The sequence below is a fragment of the Esox lucius genome, chromosome 8, assembly GCF_011004845.1.
Source record: "Esox lucius isolate fEsoLuc1 chromosome 8, fEsoLuc1.pri, whole genome shotgun sequence".
NCBI classification, from domain to species: Eukaryota; Metazoa; Chordata; class Actinopteri; order Esociformes; family Esocidae; genus Esox; species Esox lucius.
The window spans coordinates 28003674-28029981 of NC_047576.1; the positions used below are offsets into that span (position 1 = coordinate 28003674).

A 26308-nucleotide genomic window follows, 5' to 3' on the forward strand; every position below is an offset into this window, starting at 1 on the left:
TAAAAAACAAGCCATCTAATGACAACACGGTAAGCCCCTGCAGAACACATCTCGGTAAGTTATAAGTATCAACACACCCCCAGGCAGGCAGTCAGATGAGCTACAAAGCATGGGAACAGTAGTGTCTCCAGATCACTAAACCCCTCAGTTTGGGCATGAATTGGGACAACATGTTATCCTTTATCGTAATAGAAAGAAACTGGTTTGAAGGGCTTTCCTAATATGACAGGGGGCCTCTACAAGGTTTTCCGAGTTACAGCTTACTCTGCAGATTTCTGTTTTCTCAGGTGTGCGTTTGTGTGTGTTTGCGTGTGTGTGTGTATGAGTGTGTGAGTCTGCTTTCAGTGTGTCAGACTGAAGTTTACAAGAAGAATAGACCGCAACCAGGGAGAGTCTGAAATAACCATTATAGGTGCTCAGGGGTGGGTAGTAACCCAGTAATGCAAATGAGTAAAAGAGTGCAGTGTCAAAGGAACGAGTACTTTTGTAGTTACTTTCTAGGGACTCTTTACTCTTACTCAAGTATTTTTTTTTTATAAATCATACTCCATACTCTTACTCTTACATTTCACTTACTCTTTTATAACAATTTTGTCTTCAGATGTTTGTCAAAAAATATTGAGTTTTTTCGTTTTGTGATTTGATTTTGAGTGTTCACTCCCGCACCTTTAAATCTGCATTGGAGTGCGAGCACAGATGTAGCTAATTAAATGACAGACATCGACATGGAAAGTGGTCAAGCGGACGCTGACGAGGGAAATTCAAATCCCTGGACACAGTTGCACGACATGTTTCGATTTAAATGTAAAATAGGAAACACAGTCATCATGAAATGTTGTCTTTTTATTCCCAAAGACTCAACCATCTCTGCTTTCAAAAACTCATCATCATACCTCTGAAAGCACATAGAGGTAAGGTCAACGAACCGGCTCGCGCTACTTAGCCAGCTAAATCCTATTATTATAGCTATCTTCTTTTTTTCCCCAACTTTTTTGTTATTGAACAAGTACAAGTACAGTACAGCGAAATGCAGTAATATATCATAATGATAATGCAATATTCTAGCTAACTTACAACACAATAACACTACGGCTTGTTAGTATATTTGTATTAGTGGTTCATTGGGCTTGACTCAAACTTTATTATTTAGTAATGCACTTTAGTTAGCAGCAACATACCCAGTCTAGCTAGCTAGATTTTAGTTAAAATTGCAACTAAGCCTCCTGCTAACAAGGAGGCTTAGTTGCAATGCAGTCAGTCATTCCACTCAAGACCTGACTTACTAATAACAAATATTTGATTGACAAGATGTACTGAGCATTACTACACAAGATATATATATATATATATACACACACACAAACACACACATATATATATATATATATATATACATATATACTTTTTTGTTACCAGTAACATGTATAATGGTCTTAATTTGCAAGAATCTTATTTGCAACCCAGATTAATAATAGAAATATAGTTTTATACATTTTAGCAATTTATTTTGTTTTCTATTCTGCATTACTATAGGCTGACTCTGGAAAACAGAAGCCTATTCAAACATTAAAAATGAGGTTTGCGTTTGTACTTAAATCATTTTTCCTTGTTGTTACTATGGCGTTAATGTCTTGAACAAAATATGTAACTAGTAACTTTATATGTAACTTTTGACCAAGTACTATTTTACTTTTACTTGAGTACATTTTAGGACAAGTAACAGAAATTTTACTTGAGTACAGATTTTCAGTACTCTACCCACCCCTGTAGGTGCTTAAGAAGAGAAGACATGTCACAAGTCGCATGCGATTGGTTTATTTCTGCACCCCTCTCTTCCCTCTTGCTTGCACTGAAACCTCACTGAAATCAGTATTCCTGTGAATGTGAATCAGTATTCCAGTGAATGTGAATTAGTATTCCAGTGAATGTGAATCAGTATTTCAGTGAATGTGTTGTAAAGGCAGCATCAAGAACATGTTTCAAAGCAAATAGCAAACCAATCAAGTCCCTTATCAGCATTTCAATCAGAGTCATTGTATAGACTATCATTCTAAAGTTTGGGGTCACTTAAAAATTTCCTTGTATTTTTCAAGAAAATTTAATTGATCAGAAATACAGTTTGGACATTATAAATGCTGCTCAGTAAATTACTATTGTAGCTAGAAACAGATTATTATTTATGGAATATCTACATAGGCACATTATGTTGGCTAATGAAATGTAATTATTTTAAAAGGCAAATTGATCATTAAAAAACCCTTTAGTGATTATGTTAGCACCATTGAAAAATGTTGTGCTGATTAAAGGAATAATAAAAGTGTCCTTCTTTAGACTAGTTCAGTATCAGTGATTGTGGATTCTACTACAGGGTCAAAATGGCCAGAAACAAATAGCTTTCTTCTGAAACTAATCAGTATACACCGATCAGCCATAACATTAAGACCATTAAGTAAACATTAAGTGAATAACACTGATAATCTCATTATCATGGCACCTGTCATTGGGTGGGATATATTAGGCAGTAAGTGAACATTCTGTCCTCAAAGTTGATGTGTTAGAAGCAGGAAAAATGGGCAAGTATAAGGATCTGAGCGACTTTGACAAGGGACAAATTGTGATGGCTAGACGACTGGGTCAGAGCATCTCCAAAACTGCAGCCCTTGTGGGGTGTTCCTGGTCTGCTGTGGTCCGTACCTATCAAAAGTGGTCCAAGGAAGGAAAAGCAGTAAACCAGCAACAAGGTCATGGGAGGCCAAGGCTCAATGATGCACGTGGGGAGAGAAGGCTGACCTGTGTGTTTCAATCCAACAAACGAGCTACTGTAGCTCAAACTGTTGAAAAAGTTAATGCTGGTACTGATAGAAAGGTGTCAGAACACACAGTGCATCACAGTTTGTTGTGTACGGGGCGGCGTAGCCATAGACCAGTCAGGGTGCTCATTTCTGACCCATGTCCACTGCTGAAAGCTCCTACAATGGGCATGTGAGCATCAGAACAGGACCACAGAGCCCATGGAAGAAGATGGCCTGGTCTGATTAATCACATTTCCTTTTACATCCCATGGATAGCAGGGTGCATTTGCTTCGCTTACCTGGAGAACACATGCCACCAGGATGCACTATGGGAAGGAGGAAAGCCGGCGGGGGCAGTGTGTTGCTTTGGGCAATGTTCTGCTGGGAATCCATGGGTCCTGCCATTCATGTGGATGTTACTTTGACACATACCACCTACCTAAGCATTGTTGCAGATCATGTGCACCCTTTCATGGCAACAGTATTTCCTGATGGCATTGGCCTTTTTCAGCAGGATAATGCACCCTGCCACAAAGCAAAAACGGTTCAGGAATGGTTTGAGGAACATAACAACGAGTTCAAGGTGTTGACTTGGCCTCCAAATTCCCCAGATCTCAATCCAATCGAGCATCTGTGGGATGTGCTGGACAAACAGGTCCGATCCATGGAGGCCCCATCACACAATTTACAGGAATTAAAGGATCTGTTGCTAACGTCTTGATACCAGATACCACAGCACCAGGCTTGGAATTTCGTCATTTTAGGGGCAAGGCCATTTGGCCTTCAGTGTCACAAAAATGTTTAGGACACAAAGGCCACGTGCCAGGGCACCAAGGCCATTGAGTAAAATTAGGGTATTTGAAACTTACGAATAAACTTGAATTGCTGATAAGAAAAAAAAAGACATTACATAAAAAAAAATACTAATTAACTTTCTTAATATCATACTTTGATTAATAACTTATTATAACTGATAGTTTTTTTCCACATAAAAAGTTAAATGATAATGTTTTAATCCTTGAAATTACATCTATGCATAGTTAAGTTACATTAAGGCTAGCTAGTCAGAAGAATTACCTCAGTAACCCAAAAGTAAACCGCAAAGAATATTTTAACATCACGATCACCTGCACTAATGGGTACGACCTAAATAAACACATACAGTGACTTATTTATGAGCGGAGCAAGTCATTTTTGTTTTTTAATCTTTCTTCACAAACACTGCCATGTCAATTGATGTCAAACCTAACATTACTTCTCAGAGCTCTCAAAAACTGTTCAGGTGTATTCTCCCACTCACAAGGTCGGAACATTCCCAGTTGCTCATGAAGGCACCTTCCAAAACAGAGAGGTTTGATTCAGTTAAGCACTAAAGTTAGCTATCTTTTGGTAACTAGCTAACTTGCATACCAGCATGTAGTCCGTTCTTGTGGTTGTTCTCAGTTGCGAACTACAAACTGCTGACCGCAATATTTTTACAGTAGCAGAGGCACAAAGGCCATGGTGGCTGAGGGGGCATACCATGATTTTCGGGGCATCATGGCCAGAGCGGAGGGCAACGATTGCCATGGCCGTCATGTAATTCCTACGCTGCACAGCACACCTTCAGAGGTTTAGTGGAGTCTATGCCTTTGCCTTGGCGGCAAAAGGGGGACATGCACAATATTATGCAGGTGGTCATAATGGTATGGCTGATCGGTGTATACTTGATGGCTATTCCATCTAGAAATTATGGCTACTCCATGCAAGAAAGTGCCAAGAAACTGAAGATCTCGTACAACGAGGTGAAGTATTCCCTGCACAGATCAGCGCACACTGGCTCTAACCAGAATAGAAAGAGGAAAGGGAGGCCCTGGTGCACAACTGAGCAAGAGGCCAAATACATTAGACTGTCTAGTTTGAGAAACAGAAGCCTCACAGGTCCTCAAGTGGCAGCTTCATTACATAGTACCTGCAAAACACCAGTCTCAGTGTCAACAGTGATGGGGCGACTCCAGAATGCTGGACTTCTAGGCAGAGTTCTTCCTTGTCCAGTGTCTGTGTTCTTCTGCCCATCTTAATCTATTCTTTTTATTGGCCGGTATGAGATATGGCTTTTTTTTGCACCTCTGTCTAGAAGGCCAGCATCCTGGAGTCGCTCCTTCACGGGGTCGATTTGTTTCTTTTGAACGGTAGTGTATATTTACACTACCGGGGTCATGCCAATATAGAAAATTTGAAACATTAAAAAATTTAAATTATATTATAAATGTCCAATAAATCATATATTTATAAATTATCATATTATAAAAACTACCAATGAATTATTGGTTTGAACGCTTTGCGACAATATGTTGCAGTATGGCTTCTCTAGATCACACAAAGCCATGGAGAACCCGTTAAACACGAACAGCCCAGGAATCTATCTTCTGACCTGGAGCTATCCAATGGACAGTCTTCCTTGAGCATCCAGATTGTATTTATTTGGAAAGTGAAGTAATGGCATTCATTTAAGCTTCCATGTGTTTCTGAGCTGAGGCTTTTTTTAATGGAGTCTAAGGCTTCTCATAGGCTTCAAAGGGACCTAGCTAGCTACAGACAGAAGGTAAGTGGTTAATCCAAATCACATGTGTTGTCTGTGGACAACAAAAGGTTTCATCCCAAATGGCACCCTTGTCTAGAGCCGTAGGGCCCAACTCTGATTACATTTTGTGCACTTATGCAAGGAATTGGGTGAAATTTGGGATGCAGTCAGTAGTTCATTTGTGTTGAGTATCAGAATACTAGTCGGACCAAGACACAATATAAACCGACTGATTTTGAAATACTGCAGTTCACATTTTGGTTCACATTTTTCAGCACAATATCTATGGATTTTGCACTCTGCAGGGCCATCTGCTGAAACCTTTATACAATCTCCCCACAAAGAAGTCAACTAAGGCATTCCAGGCCTAATAAATCATGCCCCATCCATTCTCTGATTCTTCATTGTGCAGCGATTCACAGTTCTCCATATGAGCACTGCTGACTGTTGTTCTGTATGTTTAGCTTAATTGGTTGTTAGTGAGATAGTTGAACTGAGCAACAAATGCGACTCCTACTGTAGGCCGGTTTGCTCAGACACAGCATGCCGCACGGAATGGCTGTCAGACAGATAGACAAGTGTATCTGGATGAGCCAATTTCCTTGAAGGAATTGTTCTAATCAGCTATGTATTCCACAGACACTGAATTAGGGAGCGGTCCAAACATGAGAAGGCATTCAGTGCTTCATTTCCTTTGAGGGCAGGCAGTTCTGTAGCTTGTTCAGCTTCCAGGGCTACTTGCAGGGGCCAGGGAGCTGGATGTGGCGTCCCCGGGGCTGAGGTTATAAGATTATCTATGTATTTGCGTCTGTCTTCTGGTTTGAGTTTAGCAGGAGCGATGACAGGTACAACAGAAGCATACTTCTAAAACTTTAAGAAAACCAGAATCCAACAAACCTTGCTGTGAATGGGATTTTGAAAAACTCCTTGTCCTCTTCTCCCAACTCTTACTGTAGTGGTACCTCTACATGCCTCATTGGTTACAGTTGCTTCCTTGACAAGGTCAAAAGTGTTATTATAAAAGTGAGCTTAATAGAAATGGTCCCTTTCACACAGTCAGACAGTCAGTTGACGAGAGCGGTTGATAAGAAGGGCATGGAAATGCAATGTAACAGCCCCATTCCACAAGGAGGTGCGTTGCCCAGTCAGATAGCTGGGATAGACGTTTGCTGTGACCAATCGTGTGGATGCACTGTCCCACAATGGATAATGAGGATAGTGACATTGGGATACAGATGACAGTTTGTGGTTCCCTGCCCTTATGGGGGGGTCATCACATCATCTGTCCCAGTGGTCCTAGCATAATTTTGTCTCTTCTTCAGAATTGGGCCACCCAGGTTGCTCCAATGCTGGAAACCCAGGACAGCTGGTATAGTCAATATTTTCTGGTCCTGAAAAAGATCTGCGTGACCTTGATTTGTATCATTTGCAGTCCGTGCACCCCCGATTTCTTCACATCCGTCTACCCAACATATCCATTATTGTCAAGTGATATACACCTCTAACATGAAATTCCTGAGGTTTCACATCGAAGCTGTAGCTTACAGATGTTTTCCAATCCTGTCTCGGCCTCTTATCTCAAGGCTTTTCTGAGGTGGTAGAGGTGGGCCAGGCACCTCAGGGTGTTTATATAATCTGGACAAGGGGTTTCTGGAGGCAGATTGGAGGAAGTGCAATCTTGCTCTTCCATACTCAGTCACAAGGGTTCATAGTCAACCTGAGGGGAAGGCTTTCTGACGCAGTTGCAGCGCATTTTCTTCCCAAAGCTCCAGCTAGACTCGTATGATTAAGCAGGCACAGACAGAGGAAGCGTTTTACCTTTGCTTAGTCCAATTCTGGATGTGCCAATTATGTGGGTATTGCATCCGACATGAATATGGGACAGATGACTGTTGTAGTAGTCAGTGTTCCCCTCTGGTTATTTGTGCATAATCACCACATCACACCACCTAAACTAAGCACCCAAAGTGTTCCCATTGTGCATCAGTGGAGGGACCAGCAGCTGTTATCACAGGGTGACCCAAGTCAGGTCACCCAAGGTAATCACAACAGACGTCTCCTGGGCAAAATCAAGTTTGAAAGAGACACTATAAGGGAGAATTAGCCACAGAGTTCTGAAAGTTGGGCATCACATGTTAGGGAGTTTTCTTTGTTGAGGAAGTGTACTGTTGGCTGGAAGAAGAGATGAAGCACGCAAGTTATTCATTACCATTGGTCATGAAACATTTCTCCTTTCATGCTGTTCCTCTAGGATTGCAAAATGAGTAGATGTGGTACCACAAGGAAACAGTCAGTTATGATTGTAATCCCTGTTCCTTGAGGGAGGCAATTAATTCCAACACCTGCTCAGCCCTGCGTTGTTGGTGCACGACAAAGACGTGTTCAAGAACATAGAATAAAGGTTGAGCTATGATTTACAAAACCTGGAAGGAGGGGTTTCGGGTGTGATAGACATCTTCATTGGCCTCTTCAGACTGATTTTTTAAAGGTTTTGCAGATAATTTGACCAATCCATATTTATTGTATTTTAACACAGATTTAACACAGTTTCTAATAGCAACACCAATGAGTCCAGTAATCCAGTTAGATTCTTTGAAGATAATGTGTTCCAATTTCCATCAGAAACACTTGGCAATAACAAAATCAAACTAACACAAACCCAAAATTAGAACTTAAATAAGCTCCATATTTTCTGTAGTGATGGTCTGCCAATTTATGGATACAAAAACGAATTAGCCTACATGATGCAAATTTCCCTGTACGACCAAATGAACTTGAGGTCAGGAGGACACCAGTATACATCAAAAGATGCTCATATGGCTTCCAACTTATCCCCCACCTCCCCTCCACTCCTCTATCAAACACCTCCCCATATCATCCAATTTCGTGTGCATGGCTCATGCATTCATGCATTTCAATTAGGATTATATTTCCATATATCTACACAATTTTGGGGTGATTATTGTAAAACAAAATAATACATTTGAAATACAAATCTCTTAACAGCAATGCTTGAAATATTGTAGTCACATTTTCACTAATAAGTCTCGTACTTCCTCAGTCATCCAGTTCAGAGGGACAAACTTATCTAGGCAGGGTTTTGGTGGTACCATAAACCTTCCAAATCTTATTAATCACCTCGACCATCCAAGGCATATTCAAGGTAATTTAATAAATCTATTAATATTCATCTCTTGTTCTTTTGAAAATTCCTTGGTGCTCATGGTTGAGAATCTGCTTTGCAATTCACTGGAGACTTATCCAATCATGATTTTTCTATTTGGTATATTTAATATATAATTTAAAATAAAATACATTATAAAATATGAATAATAAAAACAACCCCTTAATGTACAGAGACTGGAATAAGTACATTAAACACTACTTCCAGCTGTGACTCTAATAACTTTAATCAGAAGAGTTGCTGGGATTAAAATATATTGGGGGTTTAGCCCGAGTCTAAACCCAGAGTAGGGGACCCAGGTCTTGGGGGCCTGTTGCGATCTTGATATTTCTGCTTGCAAATGGAAATTAATGATGGTAGCTTGGTAGCTTGGTACCATCAATTGGATTCTACAAAGGCAAAGTAAGGTAATCCCACTTTCTTTCTGTGCTTAGCCCATGTTTCTCAATATCAATGTGTGCAGGCTAGCTAGAAGAGTGGTTCTCCAACTGTGTGCCGTCGCACACTGGTGTGCCTTGGGAGGTGTCTAGGTGTGCCTTGGAATTAGTAGTCTTGCTTATGTTGATTTACATAGCTATAATCATATGTAAAGGTGTGCCTTAGGAAATACTTGTTTTCATAAATGATGTGCCTTGTGACAAAAACATTTGATAACCACTGAGCTAGATTAGTTAGCTAAAGAACCCTCTTCACCAACCAGAGCTTGTAAGGCTAGATGAGGCAGTGGCACTCTCACGTCCTGACTCATATGCTGCTACAGCTACAGGAGATAACTCATCCTTCCTCCATCTACTCTAACCTCAACAGCGCCTACTTGCATCCTTGCCTCGCCTCCATGATCCTTTTTCTTTTTGAATCAACTTCTTATATACATAGCCACCCTTCAATTCAAGTCTTGCCTCAGTGAATTAGCTACCACCAGATCCCAACAATGACAAGTCATATAACCTGTGCTCTTTCTCTCTCAGCTCACACAAAATGCACGCGTGCCAAATAGCGTGAAGTAGATCTGCTGCTTGAATGACACAGAGGACCTAAAACATGCTTGTGTTTTGGATCAACAATATAATTTATATCATGATCGGAATGACATCCAGGCCTATTAAAAAAATATATATTTTTGACATTTGGAGCGATTCATAAAACCTCCAGGGCTATAGCCCTAGACGTCCAGGGCTAATGACGTCGCCGACGTTCATATGTCTTCCCTAACCCCATTTGGAAGTTGATAGAGTGGTTGGTTGGCTTTTTTAGTCAGGGTGCAGCGATTGAAAAGGAAACATAAGGGTCCTAAAGAGGTTTAGTAGCTGTAGGAAGTGAAGAATGGAGGAAAGGGATAGAGTGCCTATAGAAAGTCAGCAATCCCTTGAAGTTTTTTAATGTTTTCATGTCATCGCCTCAAAGTTTCAGACATTTAAATTACAACATTTACATTTTTCTCACTCATCTACGAACCATACTGTATTTCATCAAGTCGATAGCTTTGCTAATTCTTCACCAGACAATATGCATAGTCAGCTAAAAACACCAGACTCACTTGTGGTCCATTTTTTCCAATGCCGCCAAGGTCCCCGATCTCCCCCTGGAAACCAGAACATCAAAACAGTGTATGAGTTAATTTGCTTCATGTGTTAAGATGGTAAGATCCAGACATTGGTTGCACCACCAGATGATCAAGAGCTTGCACAAGGTTTTAAATAAACAAATTATTAAAAACACATATGGAAATGATCTTGATTTCTTCGGTTTCTTTTCCTCCTGTGGATGGCAATTATGCTCTAATGACAGCCAAGGGAGAATTCCTTCACTTTCTCAATGAGGCTCAACACATTCATTACAGAACCACCCCTGCCGCCTTGAACTAAACCAAAATATTCACAAACACGGGGAGACTAACGTTCTGCATGGCATTCAGAGGAAAACACTGAAGTCGAAAACTTACTTTGTTGCGACGAAAGATAGCACTTAGCTGGGTAAATAACAATTAGCTTAAATTAAATAAAATGAGAAACCCTTCTGAAATTCTGCCCTTTAAAAAAAGATTAACTTAAGAAAACCCAGGCCTCAGAAGTGGTAAATGTCCCTTGTTGACTATAATTTTTGTACACAGGTTATTGTTCACTGTTCTGGAATCATTCTGGAAAGTTAGCACAAATACATCTAACATGGGTGGAAGAAATGGTTAGACACACACACACTTAATGTATCAACCAATGAACTTGATCGACTGGTATCATGTGAGCTTGGAGCCAGGTTGTTTGTCTGAACAGTACTAGAGACCAGGGCTCAACATTAACGCTGCCCCACTGGCCAGTAAGACCTAAAGTCGGGCCAGTACACAGACAGTCACTGTATTGCGGCCAAACGGGCTGCTGACAACCCTATGGCTGCACCAAAGAACATCTTCCTGATATGAATGAATGAGGTGGGGGGTAGCCAAATTGAATAACTAATCACAACCGCCTACCATGTTGTGAAGAGGGAGAAACCATCCAGGGACAACGTTTATGACATAGTCTGTGAATACGGATAGAGAACCCATACAGTAAGTCATGTTAACTATGCCTGCCTATGTGCTTTCTAGCAGTGACACACAAGATGCCTGCGAACCAACTAACTTTTATGTGTCACAACAAATGCAAGTATCTTCATGATATTTAGTAATATTAGTAATACAGATAGTAATATTTGGACAAATATTAATGAATAAGTAATCATGTATGTTGCATCACATTTATGTAAACAGCAATTGGTTGTATCAGCTCATGTCTCACATCACATGCAAAACTGTGGTATAAAGCAATATTTTGATGATTTGACAGGACAATTGTATTGTGTTTTTTTTATTTAGTTTGGGCCAGTAAAAATCTGTCCAGGCCAGTAGATTTCTGGTCTGACATGGCCAGTGAGAAAAAAAGTTTACACTGGACCCTGCTAGAGTTTTCAAGCTGATTGTATCTTCTTACCTTCAATCCCTCTGGTCCATTTTCACCTATGTAACCTTTTCTTCCAGGTCTCCCCTGAGAAAAGAAAACAGACACTATTTAATAACAGGATACTGACACCTACGGTGTTTAAAAAAATCGAATCTGATCTTTATATTGTTTCCCAACAAATGACTTGAGTGTAATGTAACATGACACATAACAACACCTGCAGAAGGGTGGAGGTTATTCGAATCAGAACCGGGCTGTATTCAGTGAGGTGTGAAGGCAGACTGAAACACTTACAGTAGGGCCAGGACCACCGGGGGGGCCGAGGGGTCCGTCATCACCCTGAAAACACAGTAAACAGTTCAACACAGTGGAGTTATTCAACTAGACATGGGAGTTCTGCATGTACTAATGACCAAGACCAAGGTCATGCAATAACCTGTGTGTGTGTGTGTGTGTAGACTCCCATTAATCATTGAGCTCACTCGATCAAAGTCACCTGGATGTTTCTCACACTGCCTGGGGGAGCAGTTAATGAATACAATAAGAACAACTGATCTCTGTCCCCACTATATATGCTGTTCTGCTTGAAACTGTTTTTACTGATCAGCTTAAAGGGATGGTTCACCCAAGTTACAAAATGACAAAATAGTGTCCTTACCCTAATAACCAGTTTATCGACAATGTTGAGAATCACAATACATTTCAGATACTACTGGATGACTTGAACATGAAACATCATTGTCAAGGACTCGTATGTACGTTTTTAGCCACTAATGCTAAAACATTACATTTGGAAAGAGTGCCAGGGTAACAAAATCAAAGCATGAATTGTTTTCATAACTTGTCCATATAGTGCGAGCAGTGTAAGGACACTTCTAGAGTAATTTTGTAATTTGGGTGAACTACCCCTTAAAGTGAACATTTTAGAAACATCAATCAATGCTATAACCGAACTGTAAAGCTTTTTCTTGCAGGCTAAGTGCCAGGAAAAAGAGTAAGAGAGACTGAGGGGCCTCCCAGTCTATAGATGAGCTGGGTGCCAATTCTGTAACACTAGCACAATGGAAAGATATATGTACAGTATGCAGTGCCAATCTTCTGTTGTTGATTTCCACTGCTGCCAGGACAACCCCTGCCTGGCTTGATTTGTTTTTATTAGCACCCAGTGACGAATCATTACATCATACAGTACCATGGAACATGCCCAGGGACCAATCTACACTACCAGAGTCTAGGGATACAGACAGGATCTAGAAAGACAGCCAGAGTCTAGGAACACAGACAGGGTCTAGGAACACAGCCAGAGTCTAGGGACACAGCCACAGTCTAGAGACACAGACAGGATCTAGGAACACAGCCAGAGTCTAGGGACACAGCCACAGTCTAGGGACACAGACAGGGTCTAGGAACACAGCCAGAGTCTAGGGACACAGCCAGAGTCTAGGGACACAGACAGGGTCTAGGAACACAGCCAGAGTCTAGGCACACAGACAGGGTCTAGGAACACAGGCAGAGTCTAGGAACATAGCCAGAGCCTAGGAACATAGCCAGAGTCTAGGAACGCAGCCAGGGTCTAAGAACAAAGCCATGGTCTAGGAACACAGCCAGAGTCTAGGGACACAGGCAGAGTCTAGGAACACAGCCAGAGCCTAGGAACATAGCCAGAGTCTAGGAACGCAGCCAGGGTCTAAGAACAAAGCCATGGTCTAGGAACATATCCAGAGTCTAGGGACACGGCCATGGTCTAGTGACACAGCCTGGGTGTAGGGACACAGACAGAGTCTAGAGACACAGACAGGGTCTAGGGACACAGCCAGAGCCTAGGAACACAGCCAGGGTCTAGGAACAAAGCCATGGTCTAGGAACATAGCCAGAGTCTAGGGACACAGCCCGGGTCTAGGGACACAGCCAGAGTCTAGGGACATAGACAGAGACTTAGAACACAGCCAGAGCCTAAGAACGCAGCCAGAGTCTAGTGACACAGCCAGAGTCTAGGAACACAGACAGGGTATAGGGACACAGCCAGAGCCTTAGAACACAGCCAGAGCCTAGAAAAAAAACATGGTCTAAGAACACAGCCAGAGCCTAGGAACAAATACAGAGTGTAGGGACACAACCAGAGTCTAGGAACACAGCCAGGGTCTAGGAACACAACCAGATCCTAAGAACACAGCCAAAATCTAGGGACACAGCCAGGGTCTAGGAACACAGCCTGAGTCTAGGGACACAGCCAGAGTCTAGGAACACAGCCAGAGTCTAGGGACACAGCCAGAGTCTAAGAACGCTGTCAGGGTCTAGGAACACAGCCAGAGCCTAGGAACACAGCCATGGTATAGGAACACAGCCAGAGCCTAGGAACATAGCCAGAGTCTAGGAACACAGTATATCTTAATTCTTATATAAATCTTTTCAAAATAGCATGGCTTGCTACCTAAGCTTCATTGTGTTGGTGCAGTATGTTGAGACTTACCTCTATTCCTTTGGGCCCTGGTGGTCCCTGTGGACCTCTGGCACCTTGGAGACCCTGAAATACAACAGGGCACATGCAAAACAGATCATAAAGGAATACATGTCATACATGCAAAACAGATGTGTTGAGAACATGTGAGCCTCATGAGAAAAAAACGCCCAGAGGATTAAGCCTATGTCTGAAGTAGAGCTGAGTTGTGGAAACAGTGCGTGTCTTTACCTTGGGCCCTGGGGGGCCATTGGGACCTGGCACACCGATGTCTCCAGGAAAACCCTAAGAAATAAGACAGATGTTGGATGAAGACGGTGAGACAACTGCCTCAGAATGGCACAGCGGGCTTGGCTATAAACAAGGGGTGCTGGAGTGTTGGTGTGGGAGGAAGATGAGATAGGAAGACTGGGAGTGATGAAAGGAAGAGTGGAGATGGAAGACGTGGGGTGAGAGAAAAGAGAAGAGCAGGGGGAGAGGGGGGGCGGGATGGACCTCAATCAGATATTAAGGTGTGACATTTTTATAGGGTCAGGCAGATTAAAAGTGAGTAAAGCTTTCTTGACAAGGAAAAAAAATATTAAAGTACAAGAACTATAAAGTGAACATTAATAATTAAATGGATGATTAAAGTCTGATAATGCTGGATTCAGTTTTATAAATCATAAATGACATCTGCTCAGTTTTACTTGATACACACACACCAAGTACATAATACCTGTTTAGAATTAGTTCCAGTCTCAAAATCTGATATATTTCCTTTAATGGTCATTGCCCAAATCTTCTACTATCTGTTAATCTGACAAACTGGAAGTAATTCACAACCTTGATGGATGTGTTTCTCCAAATGGTTCAATGGGCCTGGTTTGTGCATTTTGTGTAACCAGGTTAGATCCCATTCCCAGAGTTTAATACCATGTTTTATTGGTTTGCTTATCTATAGTAAAGTGCAAGTGTCATTGACCAGAACAGCTGCTGAACAAGACCTTGCAAGGTAGCCATCATAGAGATAGACGCCATACAAAGCCTCTATTTGGCTGTTATTATAGTTAATATGGACCTGTTTTTAAACACAGTTTATGAGACAAGAAAGATAAAGAGATATATGAGGCTGGTAGTGTTTAATGGTGCTCCATTAGCATTGTGTGTTGTTCAGTTTGTAGAGTATGGTGCTTTCATATCCATGGTCGTGGGTTCGATTTAAACAGAGGGCCAGGATGAGGAGAGTATGGACATGTACACTCACCTAAAGGATTATTAGGAACACCATACTAATACTGTGTTTGACCCCCTTTCGCCTTCAGAAATGCCTTAATTCTACGTGACATTGATTCAACAAGGTGCTGAAAGCATTCTTTAGAAATGTTGGCCTATATTGATAGGATCTGCATCTTGCAGTAGATGGAGATCTGTGGGATGCACATCCAGGGCACGAAGCTCCCGTTCCACCACATCCCAAAGATGCTCTATTGGGTTGAGATCTGGTGACTGTGGGGGCCATTTCAGTACAGTGAACTCATTGTCATGTTCAAGAAACCAATTTTGAAATTATTCGAGCTTTGTGACATGGGGCATTATCCTGCAGGAAGTAGCCATCAGAGGATGGGTACATGGTGGTCATAAAGGGATGGACATGGTCAGAAACAATGCTCAGGTAGGCCATGGCATTTAAACGATTCCCAATTGGCACTAAGGGGCCTAAAGTGTGCCAAGAAAACATCCCCCACACCATTACACCACCACCACCAGCCTGCACAGTGGTAACAAGGCATGATGGATCCATGTTCTCATTATGTTTACGCCAAATCATGACTCTACCATCTGAATGTCTCAACAGAAATCGAGACTCATCAGACCAGGCAACATTCTTCCTGTCTTCAACTGTCCAATTTTGGTGAGCTCATGCAAATTATAGCCTCTTTTTCCTATTTGTAGTGGAGATGAGTGGTACCCGGTGGGGTCTTCTGCTGTTGTAGCCCATCCGCCTCAAGGTTGTGCGTGTTGTGGCTTCACAAATGCTTTGCTGCATACCTCGGTTGTAACAAGTGGTTATTTCAGTCAAAGTTGCTCTTCTATCAGCTTGAATCAGTCGGCCTATTCTCCTCTGACCTCTAGCATCAACAAGGCATTTTCGCCCACAGGATTGCCGCATACTGGATGTTTTTCCCATTTCACACCATTCTTTGTAAACCCTAGAAAAGGTTGTGCGTGAAAATCCCAGTAACTGAGCAGATTGTGAAATACTCAGACCGGCCCGTCTGGCACCAACAACCATGCCACGCTCAAAATTGCTTAAATCACCTTTCTTTTCCATTCTGACATTCAGTTTGGAGTTCAGGAGATTGTCTTGACCAGGACCAAACCCCTAAATGCATTGAAGGAACTGCCATGTAATTGGTTGATTAGATAATTGCATTCATGAGAAATTGAACAGGTGTTCCTAATAATCCTTTAGGTGAGTATATATTGTTAAGTGACAGTGTTTCAACCCTAACCCTAACCCAATGAATGGAAATATTACATGTTAACGTGTATATAGCATAGATTAGCTATATATTTAAAACGCAGAACGCATTCTAACTTTAAGATATCATCATGTGTGAAAATGTGAGCCCATATTATAGGTTAGATTTTTCTTTTGCAAAAATGTTTAATACAACTATGACACTAGATGATACACATAGCCTAATATGCACAATGCTGCGCTAACTGCATGTCCTCCTCGTAGCTAACGGAGAGAGCGCTAGTTTATATTATTATTTATTGTTTATTTACAAAAAAATCACGGTTACTAGTCATGGACTGTTCTCTTTTCTCATTCGGTAGTAGCAACTCCTCCAACACACGATTCGTTCCACTCAATTTGCCCACCAACGGAACATCTCCCTTTGACTCTAGAAGTCCACTGAAGATTTCAAGACAATCTATAGTGAACAAAAATACTTGAGTAGAGAACTTCCGTAACTCTGCGATGCCATGAAGGTTGTTGTTTTTTACCTATTACAAGCCTTTTTCCCACTATATATTGCACTGTATCCACGATCTGGATACGCCAAGCACAAAGAGGGACTGATCAAATAGCCAATAGAAAAGTGATGTAGAAATAAGGTATGTTCCACTGGATAAAATGCACATTCCAAAAGCTGACAGATAGGCTAATGAAATGTAATCAATTATAAAATGACCCTCCCCTTGGACTAAAAAAACTGTAAACCCTCTCCAAGACTGGAATAAAAAATGCATGAGGCTCCCCCATTTCCCTCCCTGTCTCATCATGTAAAACTCTGATCTTTCCCTTGCCAATGTAGTAATAGTGTTATTCTGTTACAGTGCATGTTTAATATGCTTTTCTATGCAAGGTTTGCTTATTGCACTTTTAAAAAAGAGGTGCCTGACAGAATTTTTGTGCTGTGTCAGGAGTTCCATTGTTTTTTTTGAAATCCAAATATCAAGCTCACAGAGTGTGGCTTCATTGATGTCAGCGATAGTTGTGTTACCTCAGGTCCTGGTGGGCCGGGAGGTCCTTGTGCTCCCATCTCCCCCATCTTACCCTGTCAGAAAAAGAAACAAAGACACACAGACAAATTATGGAAACAATGCCAAGAATCTCACTGATTATTTTCTTTCACCCTAACACACAAACACATACACATGCATACAGTCAACATGACACCGATAGAGGCTTGGCACTCCTCACAATCCCTTTATTAGATGGTCGCCAAAGTGTTTGAGGAGGGTGGCGAATTAGATGTGGTGTGTAATTATCCAAACAAAGATTAATATGGTCTTTATTTGTGTCACAGACACTGACAGGGTGGTGTTTAAAGATTTAAAGTCTACGACGGATCAGATCCCAGATGGACACTGTAAGCCAACAAGGGCCGCTAGGTTGTTCCGAGATATAGTATGTGAACAGTACACATAACATAACAGTCTCAGATTTAAAATATGGGAGCGACTTTGCAGTGTTTAAATGCACAACTACTGTGAATTTGAGCTTTCCTTACTAACCACTAACAAAAAGAACATATCCGTGACTCAGGAATGTTTAATGCAATATAAGCCTATACCTCTGAATGCTCGGTGGACCTACATAACCCAATCCTCCTAGTCGGTCAGTGACTCATGCAGGATCAAACAGTTACATTCTAGAATGCATCCTAAACAATTTACAGAGTTTTACTTCCAGCCTTTATATGGGCTGACAATGACAAAGTGCAGCTCTTAAAGATTTTTAAAGGTACAGTTGTTTACTGGGACACACACAAACACCCACAGTACGTACAGATGGGCCTGGTTTTCCCCGGAGTCCAAGAGGACCAGGCAATCCAGCAGCACCCTGGGTGTACAAACAAGCAAAAAGGCGTTAATTCAGTCTCCTATTCTTTCCATCACTCATCAACTCCCACTATAGAAGGGTGAATGTGTGTTGGACAGATGTGAGAAGGACCTGTGGATGATTAGTCTTTGACAGGAAACACTGGGTTTTCTCTTTCCATGTATTCCAAGGAACCCAGCATTGTTTTTTGTGACACATCAATAAACATAACCAGAAGGATTGGGAAACCTACCTTGTCACCTTGGTAACCCATCTCTCCTGGTTCACCTCTCAGTCCAGGTTCACCCTGAATGTTACAGCATCACACAGAGATATAACACAAACTTCCTGCTAACACTTCACAGGGTGAACAGGGTTAACAGAAAGGACATTGCCTCCCCATCGGCCTTCAGGGGTAATGAGCTACTGGTTTCTATCCAGGAGATACGTCAAACAAAATCACTTGCAGAATTTGATTGACGAAAAGTATTGATGTTAATCAGGAAAACAATGTTCAACAAGTCAGTTCAACAGAACTAGTCTTAAGTCGACAGATTCCCGTGGATAGATAAAACAGCGAGAATGTCAAGGTCCATATAGAATTGGGATTACAAGCAGCAGTAGTCTCTGGTTTGTTTGTATTGTTTATCATTGATTATTAGGACACATCAGGATTGGGTGAAGGCAATGCTTAAACTGGGACAGGGACTTTAAAACTGTGTATGGAATTTCTCTTTGGTCCTTATTAACACAGGTGAAATAAGAAGTTGGGCTTCTGGGTAATCAAGGTTACTGTTTCTCCCCTTTCGTCTGTGCCGATAATTCCCTTCCCTCTCACTATGTCACGGACAGTAAAACACACCCCACACCAACAAGGCTATATTAACGGATACACTACAATAATATAAATATTTAGATCACCTTATCACCTTTCAATCCAGGTAGGCCCGCTTTTCCCGTTATGCCCTAACAGAAAGAGACAACAAAAGAGGGAGAAGATCTCAGTGGCAGCCATTTTGAAAAGAGAACAGACAGAGGAAGATAGAGACTAGTGTACAACAAGCAGGTACAGAGAGACTGACTGGAGGGCAGAAGAAAGGAGGGGACAGGAGGAGAGGTGAGTAGTTACCATAGTTCCCACAATGCCAGTTAGTCCTCGCTCTCCCTCAGGTCCTGGGTCTCCCTGTAAAGAGAAGACAGATTACATTAAGATAATCTGCACAGAGACATACACAAACAGACACACACCAACACCTTGTGTATACAACATGTAGCCTTTTACAAGGGCCAGGTTTTATTTGGCCAGACATTGAAGGACATGATTCACAGGAAACAATCCAACCGTTTCCCGTCCATTATTTTGTCAGGTTTTGACGGGGTCTAAACAGTGCATTCCTGGGAGTCGGCACCTACAATGACCTCCAAGCTGTGTCTGTGCTCACACTAAAACGTCCGTTAGATCAGCGTTTCTGTTTTGTGCCAGTGACCTGGAAAGCATGGCCTTGTTCCTGTGCAGAGCGCTTGCTTAGAGAAATATGGTCCATCTTATTTTTTTATCAACACTTTTTCTTTTACAATCTCTGATATCTACTACCGTAACAGGGAATTATTTGAACACAGTCATAACATGGTCAATCAAGCAGTTTTATTATGTGATTAAATATAAGACTGTATTAGGCTGTAAGGCAACTCTAGTTATAATTAATCAATCCAATCCAATGTATTTTATAAAGCCATTTTGACGTAAGCTAAGTAGTGGACTTCGCGGCACATACCCGCATAGCTCCGATTCTATGAAGGAAGTGTAAATGCACTCAATTGGACTTTCATGAGGGATATGACACAGACCCGCAGGCATTCCTTCACGGACTGGCAATGGTCTGCGTACCAGGGTTTGAGAAACGCAGAGATGTCACACTGCCCAGACTAACAAAGGCACAACTGGAAATTCACATCTAATCAGCAACAAGTGAATGGTCACGGCTCTGCTGGCCAAGGGTGCTTCTATAACAGGCAGGCGTCTGAAGAACCACTGAGAATTACTTAAAGAACTACTGTGTGTCCGAAATGACCACATGGTTGATGATTGTGAATGATGATTCTAATCATTGTAATTACATTGATTCAGGTAATTCTAGTAATGATAGTGATGATGATGTTGTGCTCCCAGTCGCTCTCCAGCTCCACTGACTGGAGTAGACGTTTGTGTGCTAGTGTGTGTGTGTGTGTTGGTGTGTGTAGCGTGGGACTGAGGCCCAGTTCTGTAGATATATTCCAGGCTTACTGGAAGAGCAAACAGCAGTCCCTGCTGTTTCTCATTACTGTTCTTTGAGGGGATTGTCACCAGCTCTGGAGAGAAAAACATCCCAAGCAACACAGCAGGGACTGATACAGTACACACACACACATACACACACGTATGCAAAAACAGTTAATTCCATCAGATACAGCCTGCACACCTAAAAAAAATACCTCTACACATGTTCCACCAGCCATGGTCATGGATATCATGAAGGAGGGTCCAAATTGCAAAACATGAGAGGAAACTTAATAAATCACAGAAAACAGGTAGGAAAACAGCTGACAATTAAAACATGAAATAATGCCAAGTAATGAAACATAGCAGGGTTGGCCAGTCATCATTTGTATTTATGTAGGCTCCAATTGAAGAGCAGTTGGGGACTGAAAGCAGTTGTCCTTCTCGATTAGAACAGAATTTGTTGTAATTTTCTCCAGAAATTCACATGAAATCTTTTGCAGAAATAATGCACATGTTTTTCTTCCAACTTGTCTTATGGTTGAAAGCTGCAAGATAAATCATTTCCCAGTTGTTTCATCAGCTGTTCATTCTCCCATCCCACTGATCAATCGCTCACCAGTCTGGCCAATATGCAAAGACAAACAGAGAAAGAGAAATGGAGAGAAAGAGTGGGAGAAGGAAAGAGAGATGGAGAGATCTGAGGGCTCAACGAATGTTATAAATGACATTTCGCTTAAAGGCAGAGGTACATCTGGTCTCTGTAAGACCTTGTTTGATGCTCAGCCTTCCTGACTAATATCGTATTGGGATCTCACACACTTCATAAAGAATGCCTTTAACAGAGTACATACAAAAATGATGGGGCGACAACAGACGCGGTGAGGGTAAGCCGATAGCTCAGCACTCCTCTCAGGGCTGACCAGGTACATAAAAAATAAATCACAAGCCTGCAGAGGTAGTGGGATCATTGGACCAAGGATGCCTTTGTCGAGGAAAAAAATGTATAACATTTGTTGACCTTACCTACTCTCACCACTGACAGAAGATAAACAGCAATGGGGGGGGGGGATTCAAATGGTAATACTATAATTAATCAAATGTAGAATTCAACTTTTTATATTTATATTTGTGGTAAAAATAGACTTGGCTTTGGGACAAACTCAGACAGGCTACATAACAAGCTCAACAAAAGAAGTCCAGTCCACTCCCATTTAGTAAGGGAACTCTTTGGGTTCTTGTAAACTTGGTGATGAGAACCAATTGTAGAAATGTCTCCAACCACATCACTGTTGTTAACTGCTGGTGTTCTGATGTTTCATGTCATGACTTCATCATAACTTCAGCAGACACATTTTATAAATAACACTAACCAGGAGAGACACACTAATCCAACCACACAAGGCAAAAATTAATGTAGCATGGATAGAGTACAAGTAAACCCAATCACGGAAGAACACCGGTCTGTCTGTCAAAATGACAAATGCTAATCCATTCCATCAAGGCTGCACTGTAGCAACTTTTGGTTGGATCAAGCAGCGTCAAGGCTCATTGTCACGACTTGGTTCAAAATCACGCTTTGTAGAATTGGATCATGTTGCTTCAAAGAAAAATATGCCACAACATCAAAATACAACGAAAAAACATGCCACGACATCAAAATACAATAAAACAATATGCCACAACATAAATTTTGGAAAGAAAGCTGGAAGGACAGGAGAGAGGGATATTAATGGAGAGGGTATAGAAGTGCGAGTCTCTGTCTGTATCAATGTCTCCTGGAGAACGAGGGCAGGGGTGGAGTCGGCTGGTTGCAGTCAGTCAGAGAGACAGATGTAGGGGTTGGGAAGAGGATCAAAGTGTTGGGTGGTGAGGTAAGAAATATGGGTATCAATCAGGGGAGAGCCCAACAACTTTAAAATGTGAGTTTGAAAGAGTTCCACACAGTAACATGATTCATTAGTTACCACACTAGCTCAAAGTTCTCCAACGTCCATAGCTGATGGGGGCCGTGTGATCCAGAGTGACAGAAGCATCCCACGTTCCTAGGGTTCCCTCTGGAATGAGTTGGGATGGTTTAATTGGGATATGCACAGGAATCGCTGTAGCCTCTGTGAACCATCCTGATCTCGAGAGCTCACATTCTCTTCCATTCATCAGAGGTAGAATGTTACCATACAAAATCGGGATGGATAAACAAGACAAAGATCACCTCTCCTCCAGGGTTTCAAATGTCTTACACGATAGAGCATTGGACCTGCACCTGCTATGTCACATTATGTTCCGAATTACAAAGATGTGACATGGCATTTGAACAATCTTTTGAAGCAAAACACAACGGCTTGGCGTTGATGCCTTGGAAGGAGGCTTGATGCAATTAAACTATCCCCAACCAATTTGATGTTGGTGCAAGGACACAGAGCCATAGATACAATTGATTATGACAGTATTAGGAACGGATAAAAGAGGGCTGAAAGCTGGAGAGAGAAAAAGGAAACCCTCTTTCTGAAATGCGTAAGGGAAATACTACCATGCTTTTGTAAGGAATTGAAATGTGTCTTCAAAGTGTCCAGCCTGACCACATGTAAAGTATAGTGTTTCAGCGTAATGATAGTACTGTGTTATAAATCTGAGACCATGTGCTGTACCTCAGGTATGACAAGAAATCACTTTTTAACATTCGATTTGCCTTGGTGACTGATTTATTAAAGCAATAAGGCACCTCAATGTTTTGTGGTATATTTGTGCTGTATCCAGGCACTCCATGTTCCCTCGGGCCTAAGACCAGCTCTTGGCCATGGCATATCAGTCATATATCACTTCCCCGCGCCTTATTGCTTAATCATCTCCATCAGTGGTCTAACCCCGCAGGCCGGAGTCGGACCAGTCCTGACTTACCCATAACCCCCGTGACTCATGAAGCCCCTGGTCTCTGATGTCTGTCAGATGGATTTCTGAACCATGAACTAACATGTCCTCTCTGGACAGGACCGGACATAGTCAGATCATATATTTTTGTTCCAAGGGAACATGGAGTGCCTGGATACAGCACAAATATACCACAAATAATTGAGGGTCCTTATTGCTTTAATAAATCAGTCACCAAGATAAATCGAATGTTAAAAAGTGATTTCTTGTCATACCCGAGGTACAGTATGTTTTCAGATTTAGAACACAGTACTATCATTATGCTGAAACACCATACTTTACATGTGGTCAGGCTGGACACTTTGAAGACACATTTCAATGCCTTACAAAAGCATGGTAGTATTTCCATTACGCATTTCCTTTCTTTCTCTCCAGCTTTCAGCCCTCTTTTATCCCTTCCTAATACTGTCATAATCAATTGTATCTATGGCTCTGTGTCCTTGCACCAACATCCAACGGGTTGGGAATCGCTGAATTGCATCAAGCCTTCTTCCAAGGCATCAACGCCAAGCCGTTTACATTCGTTCCACACTGCTCGTGTGTCACAACGGGGGTCAGGGCTATAGAGCAACGAGACCAGGGAATCCCTGATGATGATGCCTCCGTGACCCTGTGCAAAGCTGGCCATTTGGCATGGTCCATGAGAATACCCATCCAGGAGACAGCTAGTGACACAGTCAGGGGTGAAACCTGGACTGTACAGTGAGTTTCAGCTTGGCGCTACTAGAGTGCCTTTAAACGATCCACCATTTCAGAAGCCCTTGCAATGGAATTATCATACTGATCCCGCTCGGTCTCTACCTGCAGTCAAAAGAGATTCAGGAAGCGGAGTCAGGACCAACTTTCTGATCAGCCTTCCCTCCATCTCTCCCTCCCTTTCTCACCCTTTCTTCTTCCCTCTCTTTACATACAGATTTCATATCTTAATTAAAATATTGTGTGGCGGCAGGAATTTTCTTAGACAGCTGGAAATGCTTACCTGAATGTGTATTTGTGGTTGAAAACATTTCTCGGTTTCCTAGGGTGGTCCAGTTGCACAATCATCTGACTCCAGAGCACATTTATAGTGCAATATGTGTCAGACTCGGGCTGGCTGCTATTTCAGCACTCTCTCCCGTAACGTTCCCATTCTATCTCCCTATTAACAGCATATATGTTCCACTGCCCTTAGATTCACCCTCCCCCTGTCGTCCCTGTCTTTCCAACATTCCTGTCAATTCAATAAAATGGGGCCAGACCGCTCCTTAAAGATACAGCGCTCCTTGTCTTTCCCTCACTTATGTTCTCAAATTTCAGCCTTATTTATCTTTCATCTCTGCACTTCCCTTTTCCCTATCCTGCAATCTCCCTCACTCAGCTCAGTGCTTCGCAGGCCACCTAGCCTTTAAAGTGAATCCTCTATTGGTAATCCACCTGTGACAGGGTAACCTGGCCTGGGCGGCAGTGCATAGTGCTTCACTAAGCAGTCCACAGTAGCGTTAGCAGGCAGTGTGAGGAATATACTGTTGCCAGTCCAAACAAAGAACTTGGCTGGAGTTGCTGAGCTACTCTCCAAGAAACGATTGGCACTGGCTAGATATTTCAATTTATCAGAGCAAGTGAGAGCAGATTCCCAATTCATCAGAAATGTTACGCTCTAAAAATAGTGACACTTGATATGGAGTGAATCTAAACAGGCTGTACGAGAGATGCAATGTAGAGAGGAATGAATATTTTCCCTGAAGTACACACCTTTAGGGCTGCTCAAGGGGTCTTGGGTAATTGTTCCATGGGGAAAAATACAGACTAAAAAAATCATTGGAGACCTTAAATAAAAAATAATGTTAAGTATGATGTTACAAATAGAGTTTTTGTCCAAATCTGTCCAGAATCCTCTGTATCAAAAAGCTAAGGATTGGCATCAAGTTCAGACCTTGATTTCCAGTTAAATAGGCAGATTCCAATTTCTCTCTTTTTCTGAACTTTAAAAAGCATCGGATCGACATCAGGATGTAACCGACGCTGCAGCCTGTTCCTCAGCAGTGATTTCCATGAACATTCCAGACATATTTTGACAGGAATCCATCTGTTGGAATGTGCATTTTGGTGTAGTCTACACATTAAGCTATCAGAGTTTTGTTTTATGATGAGGTCACCTATTTTATTATTCTGCCAAACACATATGAGTTGCAAAACAATGGCTCTGTTTCCCAATTGCCAATGTTAACACATTAAAACTACAATTGCTATTGACAGTCTTTCTGTCTAGCTTGTTAGATGTTGTGTAGTCTAAACAGTGGCATTCTACAGAAGAAATAAGAAGACGTTAACTAGTGATGAGAGAATAATAGGTAAGTGTTCCAACACGTTCAAGCGGAAACAGGCTAATAGAGTAAGCACTAAACAGCATCTTGGAGGCACTTGGCTGAAATATCCGTATCAATAGCTACAAAAAATAATGGTGGAAACTCTGGAACTACAGCCTCTCTGTAATTTAAATGTCACTGGATTCATTTGGGATGTGGTGCGAAAAGCACTTTTTATGTCATGTGTTTTTGTTATTACAGCTAATTTATAATGTCAACAGTTAACAGTTCATTTAATCAGTGTTTCTCAATTTCCTTCAGGGACCTCAGCTATTCCAGAGCAAAAAAACATATTTTGGTACCACAATAAAGTTTCCATTAGATATCACCATAAAGAACAGTCCAGAAGGTTCTATATAGTTTCAAAAAGGAATTGGCTATGATCAAACAACCCTTATTTGGCACTTCATTAATTCATTTGTTGTAAGGTTACGCATCAAACCCAAGTTAGAATATGAATAACTTAAAAACACAATGAATGACAAACAAATGACTTAATTCAACGTGAGTGCTAAGACACTGTAGTA

At 41.6% G+C, this 26308-nt stretch overlaps 1 protein-coding gene across 1 annotated transcript in view; it reads right to left on the reverse strand.

Moving 5' to 3' along the window:
• The window catches only part of LOC105008070 (collagen alpha-1(XXIV) chain), a 148795-nt gene that overhangs the window by 60239 nt on the left and 62248 nt on the right, over positions 1-26308 (reverse strand). Inside the window, exons 15-24 of the mRNA XM_034293897.1 lie at positions 19381-19434; positions 19173-19217; positions 18505-18558; positions 18219-18272; positions 17431-17484; positions 14165-14218; positions 13946-13999; positions 11770-11814; positions 11506-11559; positions 10077-10121 (exon numbers count right to left, since the gene is read on the reverse strand). Of these exons, the coding sequence (XP_034149788.1) occupies positions 10077-10121; positions 11506-11559; positions 11770-11814; positions 13946-13999; positions 14165-14218; positions 17431-17484; positions 18219-18272; positions 18505-18558; positions 19173-19217; positions 19381-19434 (513 nt within the window). The remainder of the gene's footprint in view (positions 1-10076; positions 10122-11505; positions 11560-11769; positions 11815-13945; positions 14000-14164; positions 14219-17430; positions 17485-18218; positions 18273-18504; positions 18559-19172; positions 19218-19380; positions 19435-26308) is intronic.